The sequence below is a fragment of the Bombina bombina genome, chromosome 6 (genome assembly GCF_027579735.1).
Source record: "Bombina bombina isolate aBomBom1 chromosome 6, aBomBom1.pri, whole genome shotgun sequence".
NCBI classification, from domain to species: Eukaryota; Metazoa; Chordata; class Amphibia; order Anura; family Bombinatoridae; genus Bombina; species Bombina bombina.
In genome coordinates this window covers 924,011,121-924,037,894 of record NC_069504.1, presented here as the reverse complement: position 1 = coordinate 924,037,894, position 26,774 = coordinate 924,011,121, and the positions used below count along the sequence as shown (strand labels likewise).

General features: G+C 34.7%; 1 protein-coding gene across 1 annotated transcript in view; it reads left to right on the top strand.

Annotated features, from left to right (window-relative positions):
* The window catches only part of DOCK2 (dedicator of cytokinesis 2), a 1,640,323-nt gene that overhangs the window by 1,248,848 nt on the left and 364,701 nt on the right, over positions 1 to 26,774 (top strand). Inside the window, 1 exon segment of the mRNA XM_053718563.1 lies at positions 2,741 to 2,889. Within this exon segment, the coding sequence (XP_053574538.1) occupies positions 2,741 to 2,889 (149 nt within the window).

The window sequence follows — 26,774 nt, the reverse complement described above, 5'->3', positions numbered from 1 at the left end:
AATTAGAAACTTTTTAAAAATTGCATACTCTGCCTGAATCGTGAAAGAAAACAATTGTGATTTATGTCCCTTTAAAATATCTAAACTGGAGGATATTCCTTTAGTTTCAATACTGTTGTATAAATACTTAAAACAAATAAAGTAAATATATATATACAGTATATATATTATATATACTGTATATATATATATATATATATATATATATATATATATATTTGTGTGTGGGCCAGGAGATTATCCTGCATCCATACCATGCCTAAGCATTTGCTCATATATTCATTCAATGTGATGTCACCAGGCACTAAATGATAATCACCCATGTTGCCAACACCTGGCAGTGTTTGTTAATTACAGTGGGCTTCTAGTGCTTTATTATTTACCCCCTAGACAACTAGCAAGTGGGGAAGATCAGAGGACATTACATTTATGTCCTCTGCAATCGCAAAGTACAGCATAGTGTTCTTAGAGGTCCTCAGCAGTTAATTTGTTAAATCTGTCAACCTACCAATTGGTTCGTGGGGCTTTTTAGCTTTGAGTTTTACAGAGAAGTTGTTAATATAGTAAGACATATTTCCTAGTGTACTTCTGGTTTTGGAAATCACAAATAGAGGTTGCAATAAGATTGGCGGGGGGGCTGGTTTATACTTTTTTCCCTGGAGTTATAAAATTAGACGCTGTTCACAGAAATAAAAAATAGCTTTGGAGAAACAATCATTGTGGATGTTAAAGCGACATTATAAGCTAGATTTTTTTTTTGCATAAATGTTTTGTAGATGATCCATTTATATAGCCGATCTGGGAGTATTTTTGTAACAATGTATAGTTTTGCTTGTTTTTTTAATAACATTGTGGTGATTTTCAGTCTCCTATCCAAGCACCAAAGTATTAGATGTAGACCCAGATCTACAGATTTGTGCTGCTATTGTTTGTGTAATCTGCATTTTCAAATGCAGGGAAGGGTGGGAGTGTCTGCTTTTTTTTTGCTTTCCCAGACGCTTTCCCTGGGTGTCCCAGCCTAACTTTATCAACAGTACTAAACTGGGAGCTTCTAAGTAAGTTTTTAATAAGGGTTTATACTGGATTTTTAGATCAGTATCTGAGCATATTCTTCTTTATATTAGTGTATTTTACATGCAGTTATATGAAAATTGGTGTACACTGTACCTTTAACAGAGAAAAAATAAATAAACTTAGAGCATCTTCACTGGCTTTCCCCAGTAATATGTCTGAACCAAACATTATAATTGATATTCTGGAACAGAAATAGAAAAGTTATGCAAACATAATACTTAAACGGACAGTATACACCAATTTTCATATATCTGCATGGAATAGACACTACTATAATGAAGAATATGCACAGATATTGATATAAAAATCCAGTATAAAACCTTTTAAAAACTTACTAAGAAGCTCCCAATTTAGCACTGCTGATGAGGTTGCCTGGGACACCCACTGAAAGGGGCTGGGAAAACAACAAGAGCAGACCCCCTCCTCCCGGCACATGAAAAGACAGATAACATAAACAGGAGCCAGCAAGAGTATGTAAATGCCTGTATACACCTGACACTGTGGGGCCTGGTAAGGAGTCTGAAAATCAGCACAATGTTCTTAAAAAATAAACAAAACTATACATTTTTACAAAAACACTACCAGATGGGCTATATAAAGGGATCATCAACAAAATATTACAAAATATTTATGCAAAGAAAAATCTTGTATACAATATCCCTTCTAATAAATAAATAAAATATACTTTTTTTTTCCTTTTGAATTAAAAAAATACATTCAATTGCATTTCTAATTTACTTTTCTAATGTCAAGTCTATTAATGCGAGTAACTAAAAACCAACAAAGTTGAAATCTTCTCTTTTGGATTTGTCAATAACTAATCACAACTCCATTCCTTTTTGTGGTGTTCTGTGTCATTTACATCGCACAGGGTTTGTTTGTGTTAAATTGGTGGCAATAGATCTGTGTGAAAATGTTAATAAATCCGAAGTACAGAAATACATGGATCAGTGAAAATTACAGAAGTTAAGAAAAACTACAAGAATGTACAATGATAAATAAATATTTTGAAGCCTTATTATTTTCAAAGTAGAAAGATGCAGGAAATCTTCTAGTCTATAATACCCAAATGAATAGAGAAAAAAGCTTAAGGGGCTAACAGAAATTAGTTTTTATATTCTGTTATACTCACATACCTCAGGAACCAGGTGCTGAATAAAAGTCCAACCTACCACTCTGCACAATGTGAACATATGCAAACACTGGACTGTACCATAATCCAGTTATAAATTTAAAGTGACCACATGGTCAATTTGCTTTATTATTTAATCTAAAGGAGAGCTTTTTGAAATGTACTACTGTTTAGTTATTTTAATATGCTTGTTCCTATAGGGAATTAACCAATAGTTTTCTATCTGGATTGTAGAGATATTGCCTGTTCTAGCAACGTAACTTTGGGAAGTTAAACCAGTTAGCCTTAGTAACAACTGCACAACTGAGCCTACTGTATTAGTTCCAATTTTAATTCAATCAGCTTTTCCTTATTTTGAGGCAAAAAGAAATTAGTTTGTCAAATTGAATGGTTTACATGTATGCTTTTAGAGCACCCCTTTCAATTTACAGTCCTCACACAGTGGACCCAGGGAGGAGTACACATTTTTATTTATGTTTTTATAGTACAATTGAGTACACAGCTTCTTAATCTTTTTTCATTACATTTTATTAGGTCAGAACAAGATTTGTTTTATTCCTGGAATGGTTGGGCCGATTTTAGAGATGACCCTAATTCCAGAAGTGGAATTACGCAAAGCCACCATCCCCATCTTCTTTGATATGATGCTTTGTGAATATCAACATAATGGAGACTTCAGGAAGGTAATGTTAATGAAAACAAGTAATGCAGTTTATTAACAAAATGGAACCCAATATTTGTGAGAAATCACAAGAAAAAAAGAGGGCGCCTCCTAGTGTAGTACTGTCAGTATAACTTATATACTAGAGTAGAAGATGGAATGATACTCACAAAATGAGCAGCACCAGTGTGCTAATTGACACAGGCTGAGATCTTTCAGTTTCCCAGTGAACTGATCCTCCAATGGATGTAGGGGCCAATGTGCATAGAGTCCAGATATCTGTAGAAAATAAACATAAAACACCAGGGCGCCTCCTAGTATAATACTGTGAGTATCACAAAAGATGGCAGAATATATAAGGCAGTATACTCACAAAATGAGCAGCACCTATGTGCTAATTGATGCAAACTGGGATCTCACAGTTTCCCAGCTAACTGATCCGCAAAGGGATGAGGGGGCTCCAGCGTGCCCAGAACGAGGTCCAGAAAGATGTCAGGCTTCCAATTATTACAATTAAAATTTTATTTGAACAATATAGATAAAATCAATGGGTATGTGCATTACCCAAAGATAATAAAACAAATTAAAACATCAGATTGTTTCTCAGCTTTGCTAGCTGTTTCATCAGGTATCTGGTGAACTGAAGGAAGCTCTGACTTTTATATCACTCTTACCTGGGCCCTGATTTGATCCCTCCCCCTTTACTAATTGAACAGGTGCAATTAACAATATATAAGATCTCATAAGGTTTTTCATTCTATCTAATATCTAAATATACATAAGTCTAGAATTTAATTTTCCATTACATTATAAATCTTGTATAATTAGTTGTTACACCTAATGATGACTAACTTATATGGTCTTTGGCTTAGACCTTGATTAAGTAGAGCTGAGGAGTTGTCATATAGTTACTAGCCGTACTTTTATGTAACCCTAAAGTTGCGATGCATTGTTGCCCATGTATAACAAAAAATAATCATACAGACAAATCCTACCCATATATACATTTGTGAGGTGGTACAAAACATTGTTACTATATATAGTTCCCATAAAAAAATAGGTGCTATACCTTAACTTTGATCCCTCTTTTGAATCTATATCAACATTGAAAACGTGTTGTATCATCTCTTATCACTGAGATATATATTATATATTGTTATGGTTCACAGCCTGCATTATGCGGATTTTTACCTGTGATATGTTTGTCCTTTATATATGTGATGAGTGTGTGAGCAAGTTATAGTGTCCTATATATTTCTGCTATTGAATGATATAGAATGCATAAAAATAAATTAAAATGAAAACTCTATATGTTGGTATAGAATTAATATTGTGTGTAAAATAAAGATAAATATATATGAATATCTTTATTTTACACACAATATTAATTCTATACCAACATATAGAGTTTTCATTTTAATTTATTTTAATGCATTGTATATCATTCAATAGCAGAAATATATAGGACACTATAACTTGCTCACATACTCATCAAACACACACACACACACATATATATATATATATATATATATATATATATATATATAAAGTATATATTTATATATATATATATATATATATATATATATATATATATATACCAATTGTCATAATCTTTTAGTACATATTATTATATTCATATCAACACGTAGATGCACTTTAGTTCTATCAATAGCAATACATAGGACATTATCACCATATATAGATAAACACATCCCCTCACATATCTCTAGCACACCTCATGTGAGGTTCTAATATTTTTATTAAATAGTCACAGGTTTAAGGCAAATTATAGTAATTTACATCTATTATATTAACTTTATAGTGACACATCCATTACATTACATAATAGTATATATCCAAATAGGCATTAATAGAACACACTTATATTTTATATATATATTTTGTTCTCTCATTTATTCCTCCTCTTTCCACATCTCTATATAGATTAGTGTTCACCGCTGGAGAATTAGGATATACATACGGTTATACCACTAATTTCATTACACCATATAATTCTTTTAATATTAGTATATAAGTTCCCTTATCAGGCTATCCTAATTGGCTATATTAGCCAACCCCTCATGTGTACTAAATCGGATTACACTTTAGAATATCACTTTGGTGATATATCAATAATTTTTTATTATTTTTTTCTTCCCCTTCCTTGGCTGATGCTATTAGCCATTAGTCAGGTCACTCACAAACCCCCAACACATTCCTCTTATATTTATAAATATTTGTAAACATGTAAGTAATATATGTATATCAGTATAGTCAGTTATTATCACGCTATGATTCGTTTTCTCTTTAGCATATCCCACCGGACATTTTTTTATAAAAATTTTTATTAAAATTTTTTAATTTATATCACATTCACCTACATACTTAGTAGATAATATGCGTTAGAGATCGCCATATTGGCCTGACTGATTGGCTGAGTTAGATAAACCCCTCGTATATAGAAATTAATGTATGTTAGTGCCATCAATTATAGGCACATCATTTGGTTAGCTATTCGCCAATCTGTATTATACATGTCAATTGGCCTAACTAACTGGGTTATATAGCCTCTCTTTAAAACTCATTTTGTCACACAATAAGATATTGGCATTAACATCTGCTAAGGTTTGTCCCGGTTCCACTCTACACACAATAAGTGTCCACACGGATTGGCCTATTTGGCCATGCCCCTTCTTCACAGACATTGGTCACTTAGGGAGTCACGGGGCTACGGCACCACTTTTGATTATTAATCGCCCCATCACATTACACACAGTGATGTGGCGCGATTTTGTTGGCACTTGATATATGTGGGTTTAGTCTATACAAAAAATAAAAAAATGAATGAATAGGGGACTATTAACTTAGGTTCTATTTGATCGTTGAAAGTTACCACTCAACCATATATTAGCCAGTCTAGCACGCCTAATATCACGCCCCTTCTAGAATCTCTAACCAATCAGAAAGAGATTCAGATACAAGCCCCTTTCTACTCTTGCACATACACCTTTCCTTTGCCATCAGTGTATACATATAACCGGTACAAAACAAACAAATAGAAACGGCAACAATTTTTGTTAACAGCAACAAGGACAAACATATCACAGGTAAAAAGCTGCATGATGCAGGCTGTGAACCATAATAATATATAATATATATCTCAGTGATAAGAGATGATACAACACGTTTTCAATGTTGATACAGATTCAAAAGAAGTTAAAGTATAGCACCTATTTTTTTATGGGAACTATATATAGTATATATATATGTATATATGGGAAGGATTTGTCTGTATGATTATTTTTTGTTATACATGGGCAACGATGCATCACAACTTTAGGGTTACATAAAAGTACAGCTAGTACCTATATGACAACTCCTCAGCTCTACTTAATCAAGGTCTAAGCCAAAGACCATATAAGTTAGTCATCATTAGGTGTAACAACTAATTATACAAGATTTATAATGTAATGGAAAATTAAATTCTAGACTTATGTATATTTAGATATTAGATAGAATGAAAAACCTTATGAGATCTTATATATTGTTAATTGCACCTGTTCAATTAGTAAAGGGGGAGGGATCAAATCAGGGCCCAGTGATATAAAAGTCAGAGCTTCCTTCAGTTCACCAGATACCTGATGAAACAGCTAGCAAAGCTGAGAAAAGCGTTGCAATCTGATGTTTTAATTTGTTGTATTATCTTTGGGTAATCCATATACCCATTGATTTTATCTATATTGTTCAAATAAAATTTTAATTGTAATAATTGGAAGCCTGGCATCTTTCTGGACCTCGTTCTGGGCACGCTGGAGCCCCTCATTCTTTTGAGGATCAGTTATCTGGGAAACTGTGAGATCACAGTTTGCGTCAATTAGCACATAGGTGCTGCTCATTTTGTGAGTATACTGCCTTATATATTCTGCCATCTTTTGTGATACTCGCAGTATTATACTAGGAGGCGCCCTGGTGTTTTATGTTTATTTTCTACAGATATCTAGACTCTGGGCACATTTTTTCACTTTCTCACTGTGAATATTGAGTAAGTGCCAGGTAGTTTATTTTGTGTGTTCACTTTATAGAAAATCAGACATAAAATTATATACATTTATTGAAATGACAGTTTAGGGTCACAATAACCTTTCTGGTCTACCCAGACAATGTATTGCTTGTTGATCTGAGTAAGATTATTATAACCTTGAAATGTGTCTTGATTCAATAAATTAGTTTCATTTTAATTTCAAAATAGTTTTGAATAACATCAATGCTCTTTGGTTAGTTTTTCATTTTTATACTATTGCTGAAGACTGGCTCTATGCACCGTACATTTACATACATGTGGCTGAATGATTGTTTATCACTGTATATGTGTGAAAGGCACAGCAGTCCATTTTAAATGTTAATAAAGTGCATGCAACCTGTGGAGCATATGCCTGTATGCCATATGAACTCTCATTCCCTGATTATGTTTTGTGTGACATGCAGAGTGCATGCATCAAGATGTCTCCAAAATAGTGAAAACTTTTACCAGAAACTTTTTTTTACAAATGTCCATTTTAAGTTTAATGGTGGGTGTAGGAAGGAGAGAGGGGAAATGGTAACAATACAAAATTATTTTTGCTGCTATTTATCATGGCTATTCATGTTTCTACCATTTCTATTACTATGAGTCAGTTTGATGAGTCTTATTGTTCAGCATTAAAAAAACCTCCAGAATATAAAATATAATTGTTTATTAAAAAGTTAATTGGACGCTAGTTCTGCAGCATTTGCTGTTGATTGATTATCAGTTTAACTTTCAACTGGCAGATGGGAATTTGGTCAGTGCTTTAACACAGAACAATTGGCTAAATCCCTGCAAATGAAAGTTTGCTCCTGTACATCTGTTATCCTGTAAAGCTGTTATTTTGCATTCTGAAAGTTATTCTGTATTTCTGGCTTGCACTATATCTCTTGGGACAAACTAATATATCTTTGTAGTGTAGGAAACTTGGAAGTACACCAGGCACCCAGACAGCATACCAAGAGAAGTACTTTAATCTATTCAATGATGGAGAAGTGTACAATGGAGTGTTCAGATAACCATACTGCAAATAATAAAATAATATACACAGTTTATTCTGTTAAAATCCACCACCCTGACAGTTTAAAAACTGTACATTGCAAATAAGCAGTGATTCAGTAAATCATTGCATACAAATATTTTTGAGGCTTTATGGGTTCCATTTATAAAATGGTGGGCGGACAAGGTTTCCAGCTGCAAGTCCGCATCCCACATTTATTATTGCACAAGAAAGCACTACTCTCTGCTCTTGATTTATGAATTGTGCAAGAGCAGGGATCTGTCAATCACCATAAAAGTATTCAAGGTGATTTAAAGGGACAGTCTAGTCAAAATTAAACTTTCATTATTTAGATAGAACTTGTAATTTGAATCAACTTTCCGATTTACTTTTAGCATCAAATTTGCTTTGTTTTCTTGGTATTCTTAGTTGAAACTAAACCTAGGTAGGCTCATATGCTAATTTCTAAGAACTTGAGGGCTGCCTCTTATCACATGTTTTTTAAATTGCTTTTCACAACAAGAGACTGTGGGCCATATAGATAACACTGTGTTCAGGCACAGGGAGTTAGCACAACACAATACTAAATGCAAGTCAATAGATAATAAATACAAAGTTATGTGCTCAGGGGGCTGTCAGAAGATGCTTAGATACAAGGTAATCACAGAGGTAAAAAGTATATTAATATAACTGTGTTGGTTATGCAAAATTAGGGAATGGGTAATAAAGGGATTATCTATATATTAAATTAAAAACATCTCTTTTGAAGATTGTCCTTTTAATCCTGCCACTTCTGTGGTGGCAGAAAGCTTAGAAACTTCAGATGTGTGATCCAAACTTTTAATAGTGTGGACTAAAAATGTGAAACTCTACACCAGAATTTATTAATAATAGGACACTCCCAGAGATATTGTAAAAAAAATGTAGACCAGGAATAGAACATTTGGCTCAGAGATTCATTTTTTTCTAATTCAGTTACATATTCTGTTAGGAGCCAAGTAATCACAATTTGTTACTCTAAATTGAGCCTCTTTATATTCTGAATCAAAAGTTATCTTTCTATACATAATCAGACTATTAGAAATAACATCTGATGGTAAATTTATCTGTTTGAATTTTGGTCAAGATTTTGTTAATTTAACCAAGATTTTAGGGAATGAAGACGTTTCTGATATAGCACAAGGGCTTGCATGAATCTTCCTTGGCACCTGATGATTTAAAGCTCGTTGTGTCAAAAGATGAAGAACTTACAGTCAACTTTTGTTTGGATTGACTTTCAGTCGTAAATACTTTGACATTTTAATGATATTACATATGTGTCCAATCTCCTGGTTAGCAAGAATGACCAATCTTCCCAATTTAGCGTAATGAGAGTAGCCAGACCAATTTGCAGAATTTAGACATACAAATAGTTTCTATGTTCTATTTAAAGGGACACTGAAACCAATTTTTTTCTTTCATGATTCAGATAGAGCATGCAATTATAAGCAACTTTCTAATTTACTCCTATTATCAATTTTTCTTCGTTCTCTTGCTATCTTTATTTTAAAAAGAAGGCATCTAAGCTTTTTGTTTTAGTTCAGTACTCTGGACAGCACTTTTTTATTTGTGGATGAATTTATCCACCAATCAGCAAGGACAACCCAGGTTGTTCACCAAAAAAGGGCCGGCATCTAAACTTACATTCTTGCATTTCAAATAAAGATACCAAGAGAATTAAGAAAATTTGATATTGGGAGTAAATTAGAAAGTTGCTTAAAATTGCATGCTCTATCTGAATCACGAAAGAAAAAAATTTGGGTTCAGTGTCCTTTTAAGTTGATAAAACAAAAATATAAACTAATACAACTTTGTTTTTATTAGGGTGTCAACATCCATAGTTTAAAATCTTAATTTGAAGATAATAAGAATAAATTATAATTTAAACTGCAATTGCAAACATTGATTTAAAGGGTCAGTGAATTCAAAATTTAAACTTTCATGATTCAGATGCAATTTAAAAAAATAAAATTGATTTCTTTTATCTTATTTGTTTTGCTCCCTTAGTATTCTTTGTTAAAGACTATACCTATGTAGGCTGATAGGAGCTTTCACATGTTTATAGCAGTGCTTGTCAGCAGTGTTTGTATAAGACTGCTATAAACAATATTGTAATCACTGCTGCAAAAAGACCTAAAGGGACAGTCAACACCAGAATTTTTGTTGTTTAAAAAGAAAGATAATCCCTTTATTACCCGTTCCCCAGTTTTGCACAACCAACACAGTTATATTAATATACTTTTTCCTCTGTAATTATCTTGTATCTAAGCTTCTGCTGACTGCCCCCTTATTTCAGTTCTTTTGACAGACATGCAGTTTAGCTAATCAGTGCTCAGTCCTAGGTCACTTTACGTGCATGAGCTCAATGTTATCTATATGAAACATTTCAACTAATGCCCTCTAGTGGTCAAAATGCATTCAGATTAGATTAGAGGAAGTCTTCAAGGTCTAAGAAATTAGCATATGAACCTCCTAGTTTTAGCTTTCAACTAAGAATACCAAGAGAACAAAGCAAAATTGGTGATAAAAGTAAATTGGGAAGTTGTTTAAAATTGCATGCCCTATTTAAATCATGAATGTTTTTTTGGACTTGACTGTCCCTTTAAAAGAAATGCACACTTTTAAACTCACTTATAATTACTCTTTAACAAAGGATACCAAAAGAAATGAGTAAAATTGATAATAGACATAACTTGGAAAGTTGTTTAGAATGTCATGTCCTATCCAATCAATTTAAGTTTAACTTTGTATTTAAGTATGTATTAATATATAAAAAAACACACCAACATGGAATCAAATATCATATTTTTTAAAGTACATGTAGTTTAAGTGCCCACCCTTCAATTACATGGACTTTGGGGTTTTAGTTGTATTGCTGCTCTTTTTTATTTTATTTTTATAATAAGCCCACTATTAACATTATAAAGAAAATAGTGTTGTACAAGATAATTCCACCCACAAATGATAGAAAAAAAATATATATAATTTTGAGTTCATTATTAAATTATTTCAAGCTCTTTTATACACTGTTTTGTATCTCTTTAAAAAAAATAGAATAAAGAAATACATGAAGAAACCTGGTCATACATTTTAGTCCCCTGAATATGTAGTGTTTCACAAAAAACAGTTATGAAATTACAGGGGGGATGTATAAATAAGGGGATGCTTGCTGTCAAACTTGTATATTGCCAGGAACTTCCTAAAAACACTAGTTCACTTAAAGGGCCATTAAACCTATTTTTTTCTTTAATGATTCAGATAGAGAATACAATTTTAAACAACATTTTAATTTACTTCTATTATCTAATTTGCTGCAATCTTTAGATATCCTTTGTTAAAGAAATAGCAATGCACATTGGTGAGCCAATCACATGAGGCATCTATGTGCAGCCACCAATCAGAAGCTACTGAGCCTATCTAGATATGCTTTTCAGGAAAGAATATCAAGAGAATGAAGCAAATTAGATAATAGAAGTAAATTAGAAAGTTGTTTAAAATGTTATACTCTATCTGAATCATGAAAGAAAAAAATTAGGTTTAATGTCCCTTTAAGGGATAAATAAATAAATAAATAAATAAATAAATAAATAAAAATAACAAAACCTAAAACTCTATAATTGTGTGAAAATCAGTTCCTTCTATAAGGAATACAAATGGTACAGGCAAATTAAATTTCAGAGAAGGACCCACTAGAACCAGGCTGTGAGTAATGTGTTGAAGGAATTGTGGCAAGGGTATTATGTACTGTAAAGCTAATGATTACATCTGTTTGTAACTGGCATTAAAATATAACTCTTGAGTGTTTTTTACTAGACCAGGGCTGTCCAAGATATGGCCCTTGGAACCCACTTCGTCCTGCAAACATTTTTATGCATTGCTGAGTAGAAAACAGGCATTAATAATTTATTGAAAAACAAACCAGTAGTAAATGTCTCATTAGTTAATTGAGAAAGTGCACTTAAAGGGCCATGATACCCACATTTTTTCTTTCATGATTTAGAAAGATAATGCATTTTTAAACATCTTTCTAATTTACTTCTATTATCTAATTTGTTTATTCTCTTGATATTCTTTGCTGAAAAGCATATCTAGATATGCTCAGTAGCTGCTGATTGGTTGCTGCACATAGAAGCCTCATGTGATTGGCTCACCCATGTGCATTGCTTTTTCTTCAAATAAGGATATCTAAAAAATGAAGCAAAATAAATAATAGAAGTAAATTGTAATGTTGTTTAAATTTGTATGTTCTATCTGAATCATGAAAGAAAGATTTTGGGTTTAGTGGCCCTTTAAGTCAATTTGAGTAATAAATCAAGGTAGATTATTTGTAGTAACTAATTCCCCATGTAATTTGTAACTAAAAATGTGACTATAATCTCATTTTGTTTTAAGACATCATATTTATCATTTGTGAGCATAATGTAATGTGCCCACTAGGCAGTTCCGCCGGTTTTATAAACCCTCCATACAAAAAATGGTCTTTTAGAGGATACCTCAGTAAAATGGATTCTGTTTTAATGGAAACCGTTACTTAATGCATTTTTTAAATTATATCTGGTCCTTATCAGTAGTTATTATGCACACACACAAACACTGTAAGATTTAAACTTTGAGTTGTAAAATTTAAGGTTTAAAGTGACATTCTAGACCCAATACATAATTTTAATTAGTTGTTGTTGCATAAAAGGGAAGCATCCTTCAACTGGTCCCACATCTATAAGCTTGTAAGAAGTACATGAAAATGGCAGCCAAGCTCCGCCTATCTATTGCATATGTATTTTTGTATGTTAAGTTTCTCCAATCATGATTGACTCTTAAATACGTGTTCCTACTCTCACATGCTGATTTGTGCATGTGCAATTTGAAATAACTAATTGAAAAATATTAAACTTGCACTTCTAAACTGTGATACAAGAAAACAGCTAACTGGACAAGAAGAAAGCTGTAGGTGGAGTTTGGCGGATATTTTTGACTGCTAACAAACAATGATAATTTAAAAGTTTCATATGCTTCTTACAAGCTTATAGATGTAGAGAACGTTGCAAAATGCTTGTCTGGTATGTAACAATAATTAATAAAGAATAAGGGGCCTATTTATTATGTGTCTGTCCAACATGATCCGATCAGCGGATCATGTCCAACAGAACTCGCTGAAAGCGGAGAGCAAAACGCTCTCTGCATTCAGCATTGCACCAGAAGCTCTTGTGAACTGCTGGTGCAATGCTGCCCCCTGCAGATTCACGGCTGCTAGCAGGGGGGTGTCAATCAACCCGATCGTATTCAATGGGGTTGAATGGCAGTGATGTCTGTCTGCCTCCTCAGAGCAGGCAGAGAGCCTATGGAGCAGCAGTCTGAAGGCTCGCCAGAAACACGGGCCCTCAAGCTCCATACGGAGCTTGATAATTGGGCCCCTAAGTATTAACTTATTGACTGTCCCTTTAATCCTTGAGAAAATAGTTTAACATGTTGATGTCAATAGTTAAGATAAAAAGTAGGTTGCAACAAAAAAAAATAGACAAAAATATTTTTGCTTACAAACGGCTAGATTACGAGTTTTGCGTTATGGTGAAAAAGCAGCGTTATGGCTCTTTTTCACTACCGCTGGTATTACGAGTCTGCAGGTATATCTGTACCGCACACTTTTTTGGCTGTAATGCAACATAACTACCGCAGTTTGTCTGTCCGGTCAAAAAGTGAGCGGGACAGCCCAACTGCCAAGATCCGTACCGTAAACTGAAAGTCAGTAGTTATGGCTTTTATGTTACAAAGCTGTACCATAAAACTCATAATTAAAGTGCTACAAAGTACACTAACACCCATAAACTACCTATTAACCCCTAAACCGAGGCCCTCCCACATCGCAAACACTACATTTTTTAATTAACCCCTAATCTGCCGCTCCGGACATCGCCGCCACTATAATAAACATATTAACCCCTAAACCGCCGTACACCCGCATCGCAAACACTAGTTAAATATTATTAACCCCTAATCTGCTGTCCCTAACATTTCAGCAACCTACATTACTATTATTAACCCCTAATCTGCTGCCCCAAAATCGCAGCCACTATACTAAAGTTATTAACCCCAAAACCTAACCCTAAGTCTAACCCTAACACCACTAACATTAACATCATTTAAATTATTCCAAATAAAAATTACAATTACTACCTAAATAATTCCTATTTAAAACTAAATATTTACCTATAAAATAAAACCTAAGCTAACTACAATGTAACTAATAGTTACATTGTATCTATCTTAGGTATTATTTTTATTTCACTGGTAAGTTTGTATTTATTTTAACTAGGTAGAATAGTTAGTAAATAGTTAATAACTATTTACTAGCTACCTAGTTAAAATAAATACAAATATACCTGTAAAATAAAACCTTACCTGCCTTACACTAACACCTAACCTTACACTACAATTAAATAAATTATATTAATTAAATACAATTAACTAAATTAAAAAAAAAAATACACTTAATTACACAAAATAAAAAAGAAATTATCAAATATTTAAACTAATTACACCTAATCTAATAGCCCTATCAAAATAAAAAAGCCCCCCCCCCAAAAAACAAAACAAAACAATAGCTTAAACTAAACTGCCAATAGCTCTTAAAAGGGCCTTTTGCAGGGCATTGCCCCAAAGAAATCAGATCTTTTACCTGTAAAAAAAAAATACAAACAACCCCCAACAGTAAAAACCACCACCCACACAACCAAACCCCCCAAATAAAATCCTATCTAAAAAACCTAAGCTCCCCATTGCCTTAAAAAAGGCATTTGGATGGGCAATGCCCTTAAAAGGGCATTTAGCTCTTTTTCAGCCCAAACCCTAATCTAAAAATAATACCCACCTAATAAACCCTTAAAAAAAACCTAACACTAACCCCCGAAGATCCACTTACAGTTTTTGAAGACCGGACATTCCTCCTCAATGAAGCCAGGAGAAATCTTCATCCAAGCGGGCAGAAGTCCTCCACGAAGCCAGGAGAAGTCTTCATCCAAGCGGAAAGAAGTGGTCCTCCAGGCGGGCCGAAGTCTTTATCCAGACGGCATCTTCTATCTTCATCTTTCCGACGCGGAACGGCTCCATCTTCAAGACATCCGGCGTGGAGCATCCTCTTCTTTCAAATCCTCTTGAAGAATGTAGGTTCCTTTAAATGACGTCATCCAAGATGGCGTCCCTTCGAATTCTAATTAGCTGATCAGCTATCAGACAATCGGAATTAAAGGTGAAAAAAGATCCAATCAGCCAATAGGATTGAGCTTGCATTCTATTGGCTGATTGGAACAGCCAATCGGAATTCAAGGGACGCCATCTTGGATGACGTAATTTAAAGGAACCTTCATTCTTCAAGAGGATTCGAAAGAAGAGGATGCTCTGCACCGGATGTCTTGAAGATGGAGCCACTCCGCATCGGAAGGATGAAGATAGAAGATGCCGTCTGGATGAAGACTTCTGCTCGCCTGGAGGACCACTTCTTTCTGCTTGGATGAAGACTTCTCCCGGCTTTGTTGAGGACTTCTGCCCGCTTGGATGAAGACTTCTCCCAGCTTCGTTGAGGATGGATGTCCGGTCTTTAAAAACTGTAAGTGGATCTTCGGGGGTTAGTGTTAGGTTTTATTAAGGGTTTATTGGGTGGGTTTTATTTTTAGATTAGGGTTTGGGCTGAAAAAGAGCTAAATGCCCTTTTAAGGGCAATGCCCATCCAAATGCACTTTTCAGGGCAATGGGGAGCTTAGGTTTTTAGATAGGATTTTATTTGGGGGGTTTGGTTGTGTGGGTGGTGGGTTTTACTGTTGGGGGTTGTTTGTATTTTTTTTACAGGTAAAAGCTGATTTCTTTGGGGCAATGCCCTGCGAAATGCCCTTTTAAGGGCTATTCGTCAGTTTAGTTTAGGCTAGTGGGTTTTTTATTGGGGGGGCTTTTTTATTTTGATAGGGCTATTAGATTAGGTGTAATTAGTTTAAATATTTGATAAATTCTTTTATATGTTGTGTAATTTAGTGTTTGTTTGTTTTTTTCATTTAGTTAATTGTATTTAATTAATGTAATTTATTTATTTGTAGTGTAAGGTTAGGTGTTAGTGTAAGACAAGTTAGGTTTTATTTTACAGGTAAATTTGTATTTATTTTAACTAGGTAGCTAGTAAATAGTTAATAACTATTTACTAACTAGTCTACCTAGTTAAAATAAATACAAACTTAGCTGTGAAATAAAAATAAAACCTAAGATAGATACAATGTAACTATTAGTTATACTGTAGCAAGCTTAGGGTTTATTTTATAAGTATTTAGTTTTAAATAGGAATTAGATAGGTAATGATAGTCATTTTTATTTAGATTTATTTGAATTATATTAAAGTTAGTGGGGGTTAGGGTAAGGGTTAGACTTAGGGTTAGGTTTAGGGGTTAATAACTTTAGTATAGTGGCGGCGACGTTGGGGGTGGCAGATTAGGGGTTAATAAGTGTAGGTAGGTAGCGACAACATTGGGGGCAGCAGATTAGGGGTTAATAAGTGTAATGTAGGTGGCGGCGATGTTAGGGGCAGCAGATTAGGGGTTAATAAGTGTAATGTAGGTGTCGGCGATGTCGGGGGCGGCAGATTAGGATTGTTTAGACCCGGGGTTTATGTTAGGGTGTTAGGTGTAAACGTAAGTTTTCTTTCCCCATAGGAATCAATGGGACTGCGTTACCGAGCTTTACGCTCCTTTATTGCAGGTGTTAGGCATTTTTTTAGCCGGCTCTCCCCATTGATGTCTATGGGGAAATCGTGCACAAGCACGTAAAACCAGCTCAAAGCAGCGCTAGTAATTGAGTGCGGTATGGAGCTCAATTTTGCTCAACGCTGCAATATTGTCTGCTAATCGCAAACTTGTAATAGCAGCGCTATAGGGAGGTGAGCGGTGGCAATAACTTGCAAGTTAGCACCGAGACGATCATAACGCAAAACTCGTAATCTAGCCGAAAGTCATTCTACCATCTCAATTGTAATTATACTTATATAACCACACCCATTAAACAAGGTGAAACAAATATTTTACCTAATAGTAAAATATTTTACCTTTGTCCCTGCATGTCATAATATGTTAGTTTTAGCATTAGTTGCTTAAAGAGGTATAAAACAGTCTGTTTCAATATTGTTATAAAAAAAAATAAGCAGTTGGGTTATAGTTTATAGAAATCATTGAAATCTGGTCCATTACTTCCTGTCACAGACCCAAACGGGGGCTGTGGTTTCTACAGGAAGGCAAAGGAGTAGCTTTTCCTTTTAATTTGTTGCTATGTGACACCTGCACTATTTTCAGCCAGTTTTTTGCCCATGCTCAGTAGATACATTTCCCTTAAAAAATCAAGTGGCACAATAACTTGAGATTTATAATGGTAGCTCTCTAACTAAAGGTATTGGCTACACTGAGAATTTCTAAGTGGTAAACAAGTAAGTTGTTTGCTGTTTTAACACAACCTGTCTTTTTTAATGTCTACTTTGATTTAACTTTTATTTTATTTTTATTTTTTAAATAAAGAGTCACTGTTCCATATCCCTTTAATTTTAGTAGGAAAGTTTAACAAACTAAACTTAATGATAACAAATAAGTAGGTATTTATTTGATAATACAACTCCAGTTATTTTGTGTTTTCTCAACCTCTTCATAACGTTTCATTTCAAGACCAGCATTACAAACAATTCTGCAAAACATATTTCACCAATGCAATAGCCCACCAAGTCCAGCTGCATCCACATATTCTGCATTTTTAGAATAATATCCCTCCTTCAAACAGCATTAAACAATCATTACGTGATCACATCACAAGCTAATAGTACTCTAACAGTCATTTGCATCTGACTCATCATTCTCAAGGCTGCTAAAACTCATCTAGTTTTGCTACTCACTCCTACTCTTGTCTATACATCTGTTACATAATAAGAACTTTAAGACTGCCATCTCCACTTTAAAAAGCTTCACATTCTTGTTATCCACAACCCATTTTCAGACAGATTTACTTTCTTCAATAACATATTTCTCATTCTGAAGAATAGTATTTCCTCTTATACAGTGCATTCAATTATGAAGAAAGCCCCACGTTGCCAATTTGTTCATTAAAGGGACAGTCTACACCAGAATTTTTATTGTTTTAAAAGATAGATAATCCCTTTATTACCCATTCCCCAGTTTTGCATAACCAACACAGTTATATTAATATACTTTTAACCTCTGTGATTATCTTGTATCTAAGCCTCTGCAAACTGCCCCTTTTTTCAGTTCTTTTGACAGACTTGCAGTCTAGCCAATCAGTGCCTGCTCCCAGATAACTTCACGTGCACGAGCACAGTGTTATCTATATGAAAAACGTGAGCTAACACCCTCTAGTGGTGAAAAACTGTTAAAATGCAATCTGAAAAGAGGTGGGCTTCAAAGTCTAAGAAATTAGCATATGAACCTCCTAGGTGAAGCTTTCAACTAAGAATACCAAGAGAACAAAGCAAAATTGGTGATAAAAGTAAATTGGAAAATTGTTTAAAATTACATGCTCTATCTGAATCATGAAAATTTATTTTGGCCTAGACTGTCCCTTTAATATCAGTTGATAAAGTTTTGAATATCTTGCCTTTGTTTCTGTCATTAATTAACAATATTATACTTAATGTGTATAATAAAATGCCCATAAACATTCAATTATATTGTTTGTTAACTTTGCCTGGTGTCTTTTATATTGTATTGTACTGTACTTTTATGTTTGTACCCATGGACAGCGCTGCTGAATCTGTTTGCGCTTTATAAATAAATAATAATAAAAATATATGGCCTCTAAAATTAAAGTTGACAATAAGATGTTTGATGTATTTTCACTTTTGAAAATACTAAAGTACTTTTTTTGTTGTTGTAATTTTGTGTTATTATCTTTAGGTGTCAAGATGTATTTACAATACCTGATATACATATACATATAAGTAAAAAACAGCAAATAACTTACTTGTTTTCTTGCAAAATTAGAACTTAGCAATTCTCAGTGCCCCTAGTGTTTAAAGAGCAGAGGCTTTTCAAAACCTACATTTTAATCTGTCAGTTCTGGGCTTGAGCAAATCTGACTCCCTATTATCTAGTCTATTCACTAGCCTAGAAGTTTTAGGACATTAGTCTAAGATAAAACTTCCTACAAAAGCCTCATCTTCCTTGTAAGGCTGTGACAGGAAGCACAAATGTAGTGTAAAAAAAAAAAATACATTAAAGGTTCATTTAATTTAAATAGATGAACAATACATATTGCAATGATTTATATTATGTGTAAGCAAATGCTTAGTGCCTTTTTATTACCACAATGAAACAAACTGTGTAATTAGTATACAGTGTTCCACTCACATTGAAAAAAATGTTCATATGCAAACACTATTACACACTAAATATCCTAAAATGAAATATAGAGATCACAAAATTATTTAACTCAAAATGTAACTATTATACTGAAAAACTCATGTCAGCTATTGCTTAAGAATTAAACCTAAACCTAAGGTGAGCTAAAAATCTGCTTATGTAGTTTAATTCTTTACTTTTATACTATAGTGTTTGATTTGAAATATAAGTTAACAAATGCACACAAATGTACATACACAAACCTACATATGTTTGTGCACATACACATATATACAAATGCACATACACACACACACATATATATATATATATATATATATATATATATATATATATATGGGGCCGATTTACCAATGTCTGGCGGACATGATACGCTATGCCAGACATCACTGAACTGCTTGTGCAATGCCGCTCCCTGCAGATTCACGACCAATCGGCCGCTAGCAGGGCATGTCAATCAACCCGATCATATAGGATCGGGCGGATTGATGTCTGCAGCCTCAGAGGCAGTGGACCAGTTAAGGAGCAGCGTCTTAAGACCGCTGCTTCCTAACTCCTGTTTCCGCGCAGAAACAGGGGGGATCAGGACCCTTGATAATTTGGCTCCATGGGCTTGATCAAGCTTTGACAGGGGCGTACATGTTAGAACTGCAGTCATAGGGGGGCAAACAACTTGATAAATAAACTGATAAATTGGGCAATGATACTTTTTTATTGGACTAACTATACATTTATAATTAGACAAGCTTTTGGAAGAATTCCTTCCTTTCTCAAGTCTGAAGCAATACTTTATATTGTATCTTGAAACACAGGATGGCTAAACATGAAATCAAGATGTATAAAGATGTGAAATTATGTATACAGGGGGAATATAAAGAAGTCAAAAAAGGAAAGAAGAAAAAAAAAGGGTATAATAATAATGGCAAAAGTGTAGACATAGGCTTACCTGTGTACCTATGTATAATGAGTGTGGAATATGCAATATAATTGACTATATTAAAGTACATTACAAAATTTTTTGATAATGCGTTAAAAACTGAGTCCGCATTTAGTCCAGAATTCAAATCTAGACTATATGCGGGGTATTGCTTCACAAATAAATTTGAAAACCAAGAGATAAACAGGCTAATACTGGGTTTTCCAATGAAATTACTAACTTTAACATGGAAAACCCAGCAAAATGTAATGTGAAGTGCAGTTGTGTTATTTTTGCAAATAATTATGGTTATTTTGTAATTGGTGATCTACATCTATGAAGTTACATTTGAATTTGTTAATATTATTGCTACAGAACTACCAAACTTTACTCAGCTAAAAAAAAACACTCAAATTCAAGTCAAATTCAAACACTGTAGATTTAAATTGTGTTAATTCATCTATTTACAATTTGTTTTCGAAACTATTATTTGAATGGGGAATATTAAGCAACATTTTGTATCTGACTCAAATGTAATATTCCTCATTCAGCATACATTTCACATTTTGAAATAGCACACAAAGCATTTGTGTGAAGAAATATTACCATATTATTTTTATAAAGACATTTGAATTTTGTAAACAAATGCCTTGGGGAATATTCTGCGAAGAATTGCAATGTCATAATGAAGATATATTCACTGTCTCTAATCTATATTTGGTCAAACACTAAACTGTATTCTCATTTTGCCATTGTTTATATTGTAGTAAATTTGCCTGTTTTGTATTTAGAGACTTTTTAAGAAATATATATATCATTAGTAATTTGAACCTTTAGATTCTATTGAAAAGTGAAAGGTGATAAGCTGAGAGAAATTCAATAATTGAAATTAAGTATTGAGTTATTGCGAAGCCCATACAAATATTCAGTTAACGTGTTAAAGTCATTCTGCATACGGACACCAGTTTCATCAAATAGGTCAGTTGGAAATGTCAGCACATCAAATTGATCATTCACAGTAGAGAGGTCAGTGTTTCTATTGACTCTAGCAAGTAAATACAAACTTGAGTACAATATTGCAGGACATTTTTTTTTTTGTGTGAATGAAAATATTCTTTATTGGTATGAAAAGTATTCTTAAATATAATATATAAGATGAAGAGAAAGGGTTGAATCATGTTACCCAGTGGAATATATGACCAAAAATACTTGTGAAAAAAATTAACAACAAAAAACAAAAAATTTTTTTAACCCCTTAATGACCACAGCACTTTTCCATTTTCTGTCCGTTTGGGACCAAGGCTATTTTGACATTTGTGCGGTGTTTGTGCTTAGCTATAATTTTCCTCTTACTCATTTACTGTACCCACACATATTATATACCGTTTTTCCTCGCCATTAAATGGACTTTCTAAAGATAACATTATTTTCATCATATCTTATAATTTACTATAAAAAAAATTATAAAATATGAGGAAAAAATGGAAAAAAACACACTTTTTTAACTTTGACCCCCAAAATCTTTTACACATCTACAACCACCAAAAAAAAAAACATGCTAAACGTTTAGAAATACCCAATGTTTACATGTTCTTTGCTTTTTTTGCAAGTTATAGGTCCATAAATACAAGTAGCACTTTGCTATTTCCAAACCACTTTTTTTCAAAATTAGCGCTAGTTACATTGGAACACTAATATCTTTCAGGAATCCCTGAATATCCATTGACATGTATATATTTTTTTTTAGAAGACATCCCAAAGTATTGATCTAGGCCCATTTTGGTATATTTCTTGCCACCATTTCACCGCCAAATGCGATCAAATAAAAAAAATGCTAAATTTTTCACAATTTTAGGTTTCTCACTGAAATTATTTACAAACAGCTTGTGCAATTATGGCACAAATGGTTGTAAATGCTTCTCTGGGATCCCCTTTGTTCAGAAATAGCAGACATATATGACTTTGGCGTTGCTTTTTGGTAATTAGAAGGCCGCTAAATACTGCTGCACATCACACGTGTATTATGGCTAGCAGTGAAGGGGTTAATTAGGTAGTTTGTAGGGAGCTTGCAGGGTTAATTTTAGCTTTAGTGTAGAGATCAGCCTCCCACCTGACACATCCCACCCCCTGATCCCTCCCAAACAGCTCCCTTCCCTCCCCCACCCCACAATTGTCCCCGCCATCTTAAGTACTGGCAGAAAGTCTGCTAGTACTAAAATAAAAGGTTTTTTATTTTATTTTTTAAATTTTTTATAGCATATTTACATATGCTGCTGTGTGGGATCCCCCCTTAGCCCCCAACCTCCCTGATCCCCCCCAAAACAGCTCTCTAACCCTCCCCCTCTGCATTATTGGGGGCCATCTTGGGTACTGGCAGCTGTCTGCCAGTACCCAACTTGCAGAAAAAAATGTTTTTTCTTGTTTCTGGGTTTTTTTTTCTGTAGTGTAGCTTCCCTAGCCCCACAGACCAACCCCCACACCTTGATAGATTGATATTTTTGAAACTTGTATTCCCCTTTTTTTAGCATTTTATTAAACTTTTTGCTGTAGTGTAGCGTTTCTCACCCGCTCCCTCCCCGTGCACGCGCCCGCCCCCGCCCTCCCGTGCACGCGCGCACGCCCGTGCGTGCCCCCGGGCATCCCCGCCCACGATCCCGCCCCCCTCCACATCACTAGTGCCAACGATGGCCGCCACCCGCCTCCCGGTCCGGCTCCCACCCACCAACGAGGAAAGCCACCGATCTCCGGTGCAGAGAGGGCCACAGAGTGGCTCTCTCTGCACCGGATGGCTTAAAAAGGTTATTGCAGGATGCCTCCATATCGAGGCATCACTGCAATAACCGGAAAGCAGCTGGAAGCGAGCAGGATCGCTTCCAGCTGCTTTCCACACTGAGGACGTGCAGGGTACGTTCTCAGGCGTTAACTGCCTTTTTTCTGAGGACGAACCCTGCACGTCCTCAGTCGTTAAGGGGTTAAAGTAACAAAAGCAGTGTAGAAATTACTTTACATTAATGGAAAATAATTTTGTAAGCTTTTAGGGCACTCAGAGCATTTTATAAGGCAATGATGCAAATAATATTTTAAGCTCAGCATTTAATGTAAAAAAATAACTGTTTCTTTTAACATGGGATCATTTTAAAAGGGTGAAATTCAGTTTCAGGTAATATAGATACAGACTGGGATAAGTTATACATCGGAATATTACCTATATTGCCTAAAATTTTAACTGAGATTATAACTTAGTCGTCAAAATTAATTGTACTTTTTTTAATTCTAAATTTCCTATTCCTGACACTATCTCTTATGTGATTGCTAAAGAATGGTCTAAGCCTGGTACTTCTTTTTAACCCTTCTTCTAAGTTTAAGAATTTGTATCCTTTACTTGTAGCCAAGGATCCTTTAGATAGGAAGCTTGAAGACTTCCTTTGGGAAGATTCTTTCTTACCCATGAGCTTTTACTTGGTTTTGTTACATTTGTAAGAAAGAATCTTCCCAAAGGAAGTCTTATTTTGAATCCTATTCAACACCCCTAAGAAATTATATTCTGAATCCACTGATTTGGACAGTCTGTCCAAACTCTTTGAAATAGCTTTAGTCTGCCCCCTACCAGAAGAACTGGCTTGAAGGCAGCACCTTCATAAAGGTTTAGGGGCAGGATTTGGTTTCTTATAAGGCTTGGATTTATTCCAATTTGGAGATGGTCTCCAATTAGAGCCAGAGGCTTTAGGGGAAGGAGTGGTTTTCTGTTCTCTATTCTGATGAAAGGAACAAAAATGATTGGGAGCTTTAAATCTACCCTTAGATTTCTTGTCTTGGAGCAGAAAAACTCCCTTACCTCCACTAACAGTGGAGATAATAGAATCCAATTGTTAACCAAAAAGATCTTTACCTTGAAAAGAGAGAGATAATAATCTAATTTTATACACCATGTCAGCATTCCAAGATTTAAGCCATAAAGCTCTTCTAGTTAAAATGGCTAAAGACATGGATTTGACATTGATCTTCCTAACATTGATCTTACCTTTGGGAAGATTCTTTCTGATATGTGTTTCAGATCTAGAACTTTCAGGGGTAATTCTTTCCAGTTCCATAGCAGGAACAAGGATTGGGGTTTTTATTCAAATCTATTCATTGTACCTATGAAGGAAAATTCTTTCAGACCTATTTTGGATCTGAAAACTTTAAATGGTTTTGTAAGAGTCCCAACTTTCAAGATGGTGACTATAAGGACTATTCTGCCTTTTGTTCAGCAAGGTTACTTTATGTCCACAATAGACTTACAGGACGCTTACCTTTGCAATCGGATTCATCCAGATCACTATTGTTTTCTGAGATTCTCTTTTCTAAACAAGCTTTACCAATTTGTCGCACTTCCGTTTGGCCTTGTAACAGCACCAAGAATATTCTTAATAGTTTTAGGTGCCCTTTTTTCTGAAATCAGAGAGCAGGGTATTGTGGCCTTTCCTTATTTGGACGATATCTTGGTACTTGCTTAATCTTTTCATTTAGCAGAATCTCACACAAAACAATTAGTGTGGTTTCTTCAAAGACATGGTTGGAGGATCAATTTACAACAAAGTTTCTTGATTCCTCAAACAAGGGTCACCTTTTTTTAGGTTTCCAGATAGATTCAGTGTCCATGACTCTTTCTCTGACAGACAAGAGACGAATGACGTTGGTTTTAGCTTGTCTAAACCTTCAATCTCTATCATTCCTTTCAGTGGCTATTTGCATTGAAGTTTTAGGTCTCATGACTGCAGCATCGGACGCAATCCCCTTTGCTCATTTTCATATGAGGCCTCTACAGCTTTGCATGTTGCACCAATGGTGCAGGGATTATACTCAGATATCACAACTGATATACTTATATCCCAACACTCAACTCTCTCTGACTTGGTGGTTAGACCATCACCTTATTGTTCAAGGGGCCTCATTTGTTCATCCTTCCTGGACTGTGATCTCAACAAATGCAAGTCTTACAGGTTGGGGAGCTGTCTGGGGGTCTCTGACAGCACAAGGGGTTTGGTATCCTCAAGAGGCGAGGTTACCAATTAATATTTTAGAACTCTGTGCTATTTTCAGTGCTCTCCAGGTTTGGCCTCTATTGAAGAGAGAACTTTACATTTGTTTTCAGACAGACAATATCACAACAGTGGCATATGTCAATCATCAAGGAGGGACTTGCAGTCCTTCAGCTATGAAAGAAGTATCTCGGATACTTTCTTGGGCAGAATCCAACTCTTGTCAAATTTCTCAGATTCATATCCCAGGTGTAGACAATTGGGAAGCGGATTATCTCAGCCGTCTGACTTTACATCTGGGGGAGTGGTCTCTCCATCAAAGTGTGTTTTTTTTATTTTGTACAGATGTGGGGTCTTCCAAAAAAAGATCTGATGGCCTCTCATCTAAACAAGAAGCTTCCCAGATACCTTTCCAGGTCCAAGGATCCTCAGGCGGAGATAGTGGATGCTTTAGCAGTTCCTTGGTTTTACCAACCTGATTACATTTTTCCACCTCTGGTTCTTCTTACGAGGGTGTTCTCCAAGGTCATATTGGGACAATCTTATGTGTTTCTGATAGCACCTGCATGGCCTCACAGGTTTTGGTATGCAGATCTTGTCCGGATGTCCAGTTGCCAGCCTTGGTCACTTCCTTTAAGGCCAGACATTCTGTCTCAAGGGCCATTTTTCCATCAGGATATTTAAAATCTCTAAATGTGAAGGCATGGAAATTGAATGCTTAATGCTTAGTCATAGAGGTTTCTCTGACTCAGTGATTAGCACTATGATACAGGCTTGTAAGTCTATTTCAAGGAAGATTTATCATCGGGTTTGGAAAACATATATTTCATGGTGTTACACCCATAATTATTCTTGCCATTCTTTCAGAATTCCTAGGATTTTACTTTTTCTTCAGGATAGTTTGGATAAAGGGTTGTCTGCAAATACTTTGGAAGGAAAATTTCTGCTCTTTCTGTCTTATTTCATATAAAGATTGCTAAGCTTCCTGATATTCACTGTTTTGTTTTGTTCAGGCTTTGACTCATATCAAACCAGTTATTAAAGGGACACTCAATCAAAATTAACCTTTCATTATTCAGATAGAGCATGCAATTTTAAACAACTTTCCAATTTACTTCCATTAACAAAATGTGCACAGTCTTTTTATAGTTAAACTTTTTGAGTCACCAGCTCCTACTGAGCATGTGCAAGAATAAGTGTGTATGCATTTGTGAATGACTGATTGCTGTCACATGGTACGTGTATGCATTTGTGATTGGCTGATGGCTGTCACATGGTACAGGGGGTGTGGAAAAAGTCATAACTTTTAAAATTGTCAGAAAAAAAATCTACTACTCATTTGAAGTTCAGACTAAGTACTATTGCATTGTCTTGTTATCTTGCATTTGTTGATTATGCAAATCTACTGTATTGACTGGTCCTTTAAATCTATTTCTCCTCCTTGGAGTCTTAATTTGGTATTGAAGATTTTACAG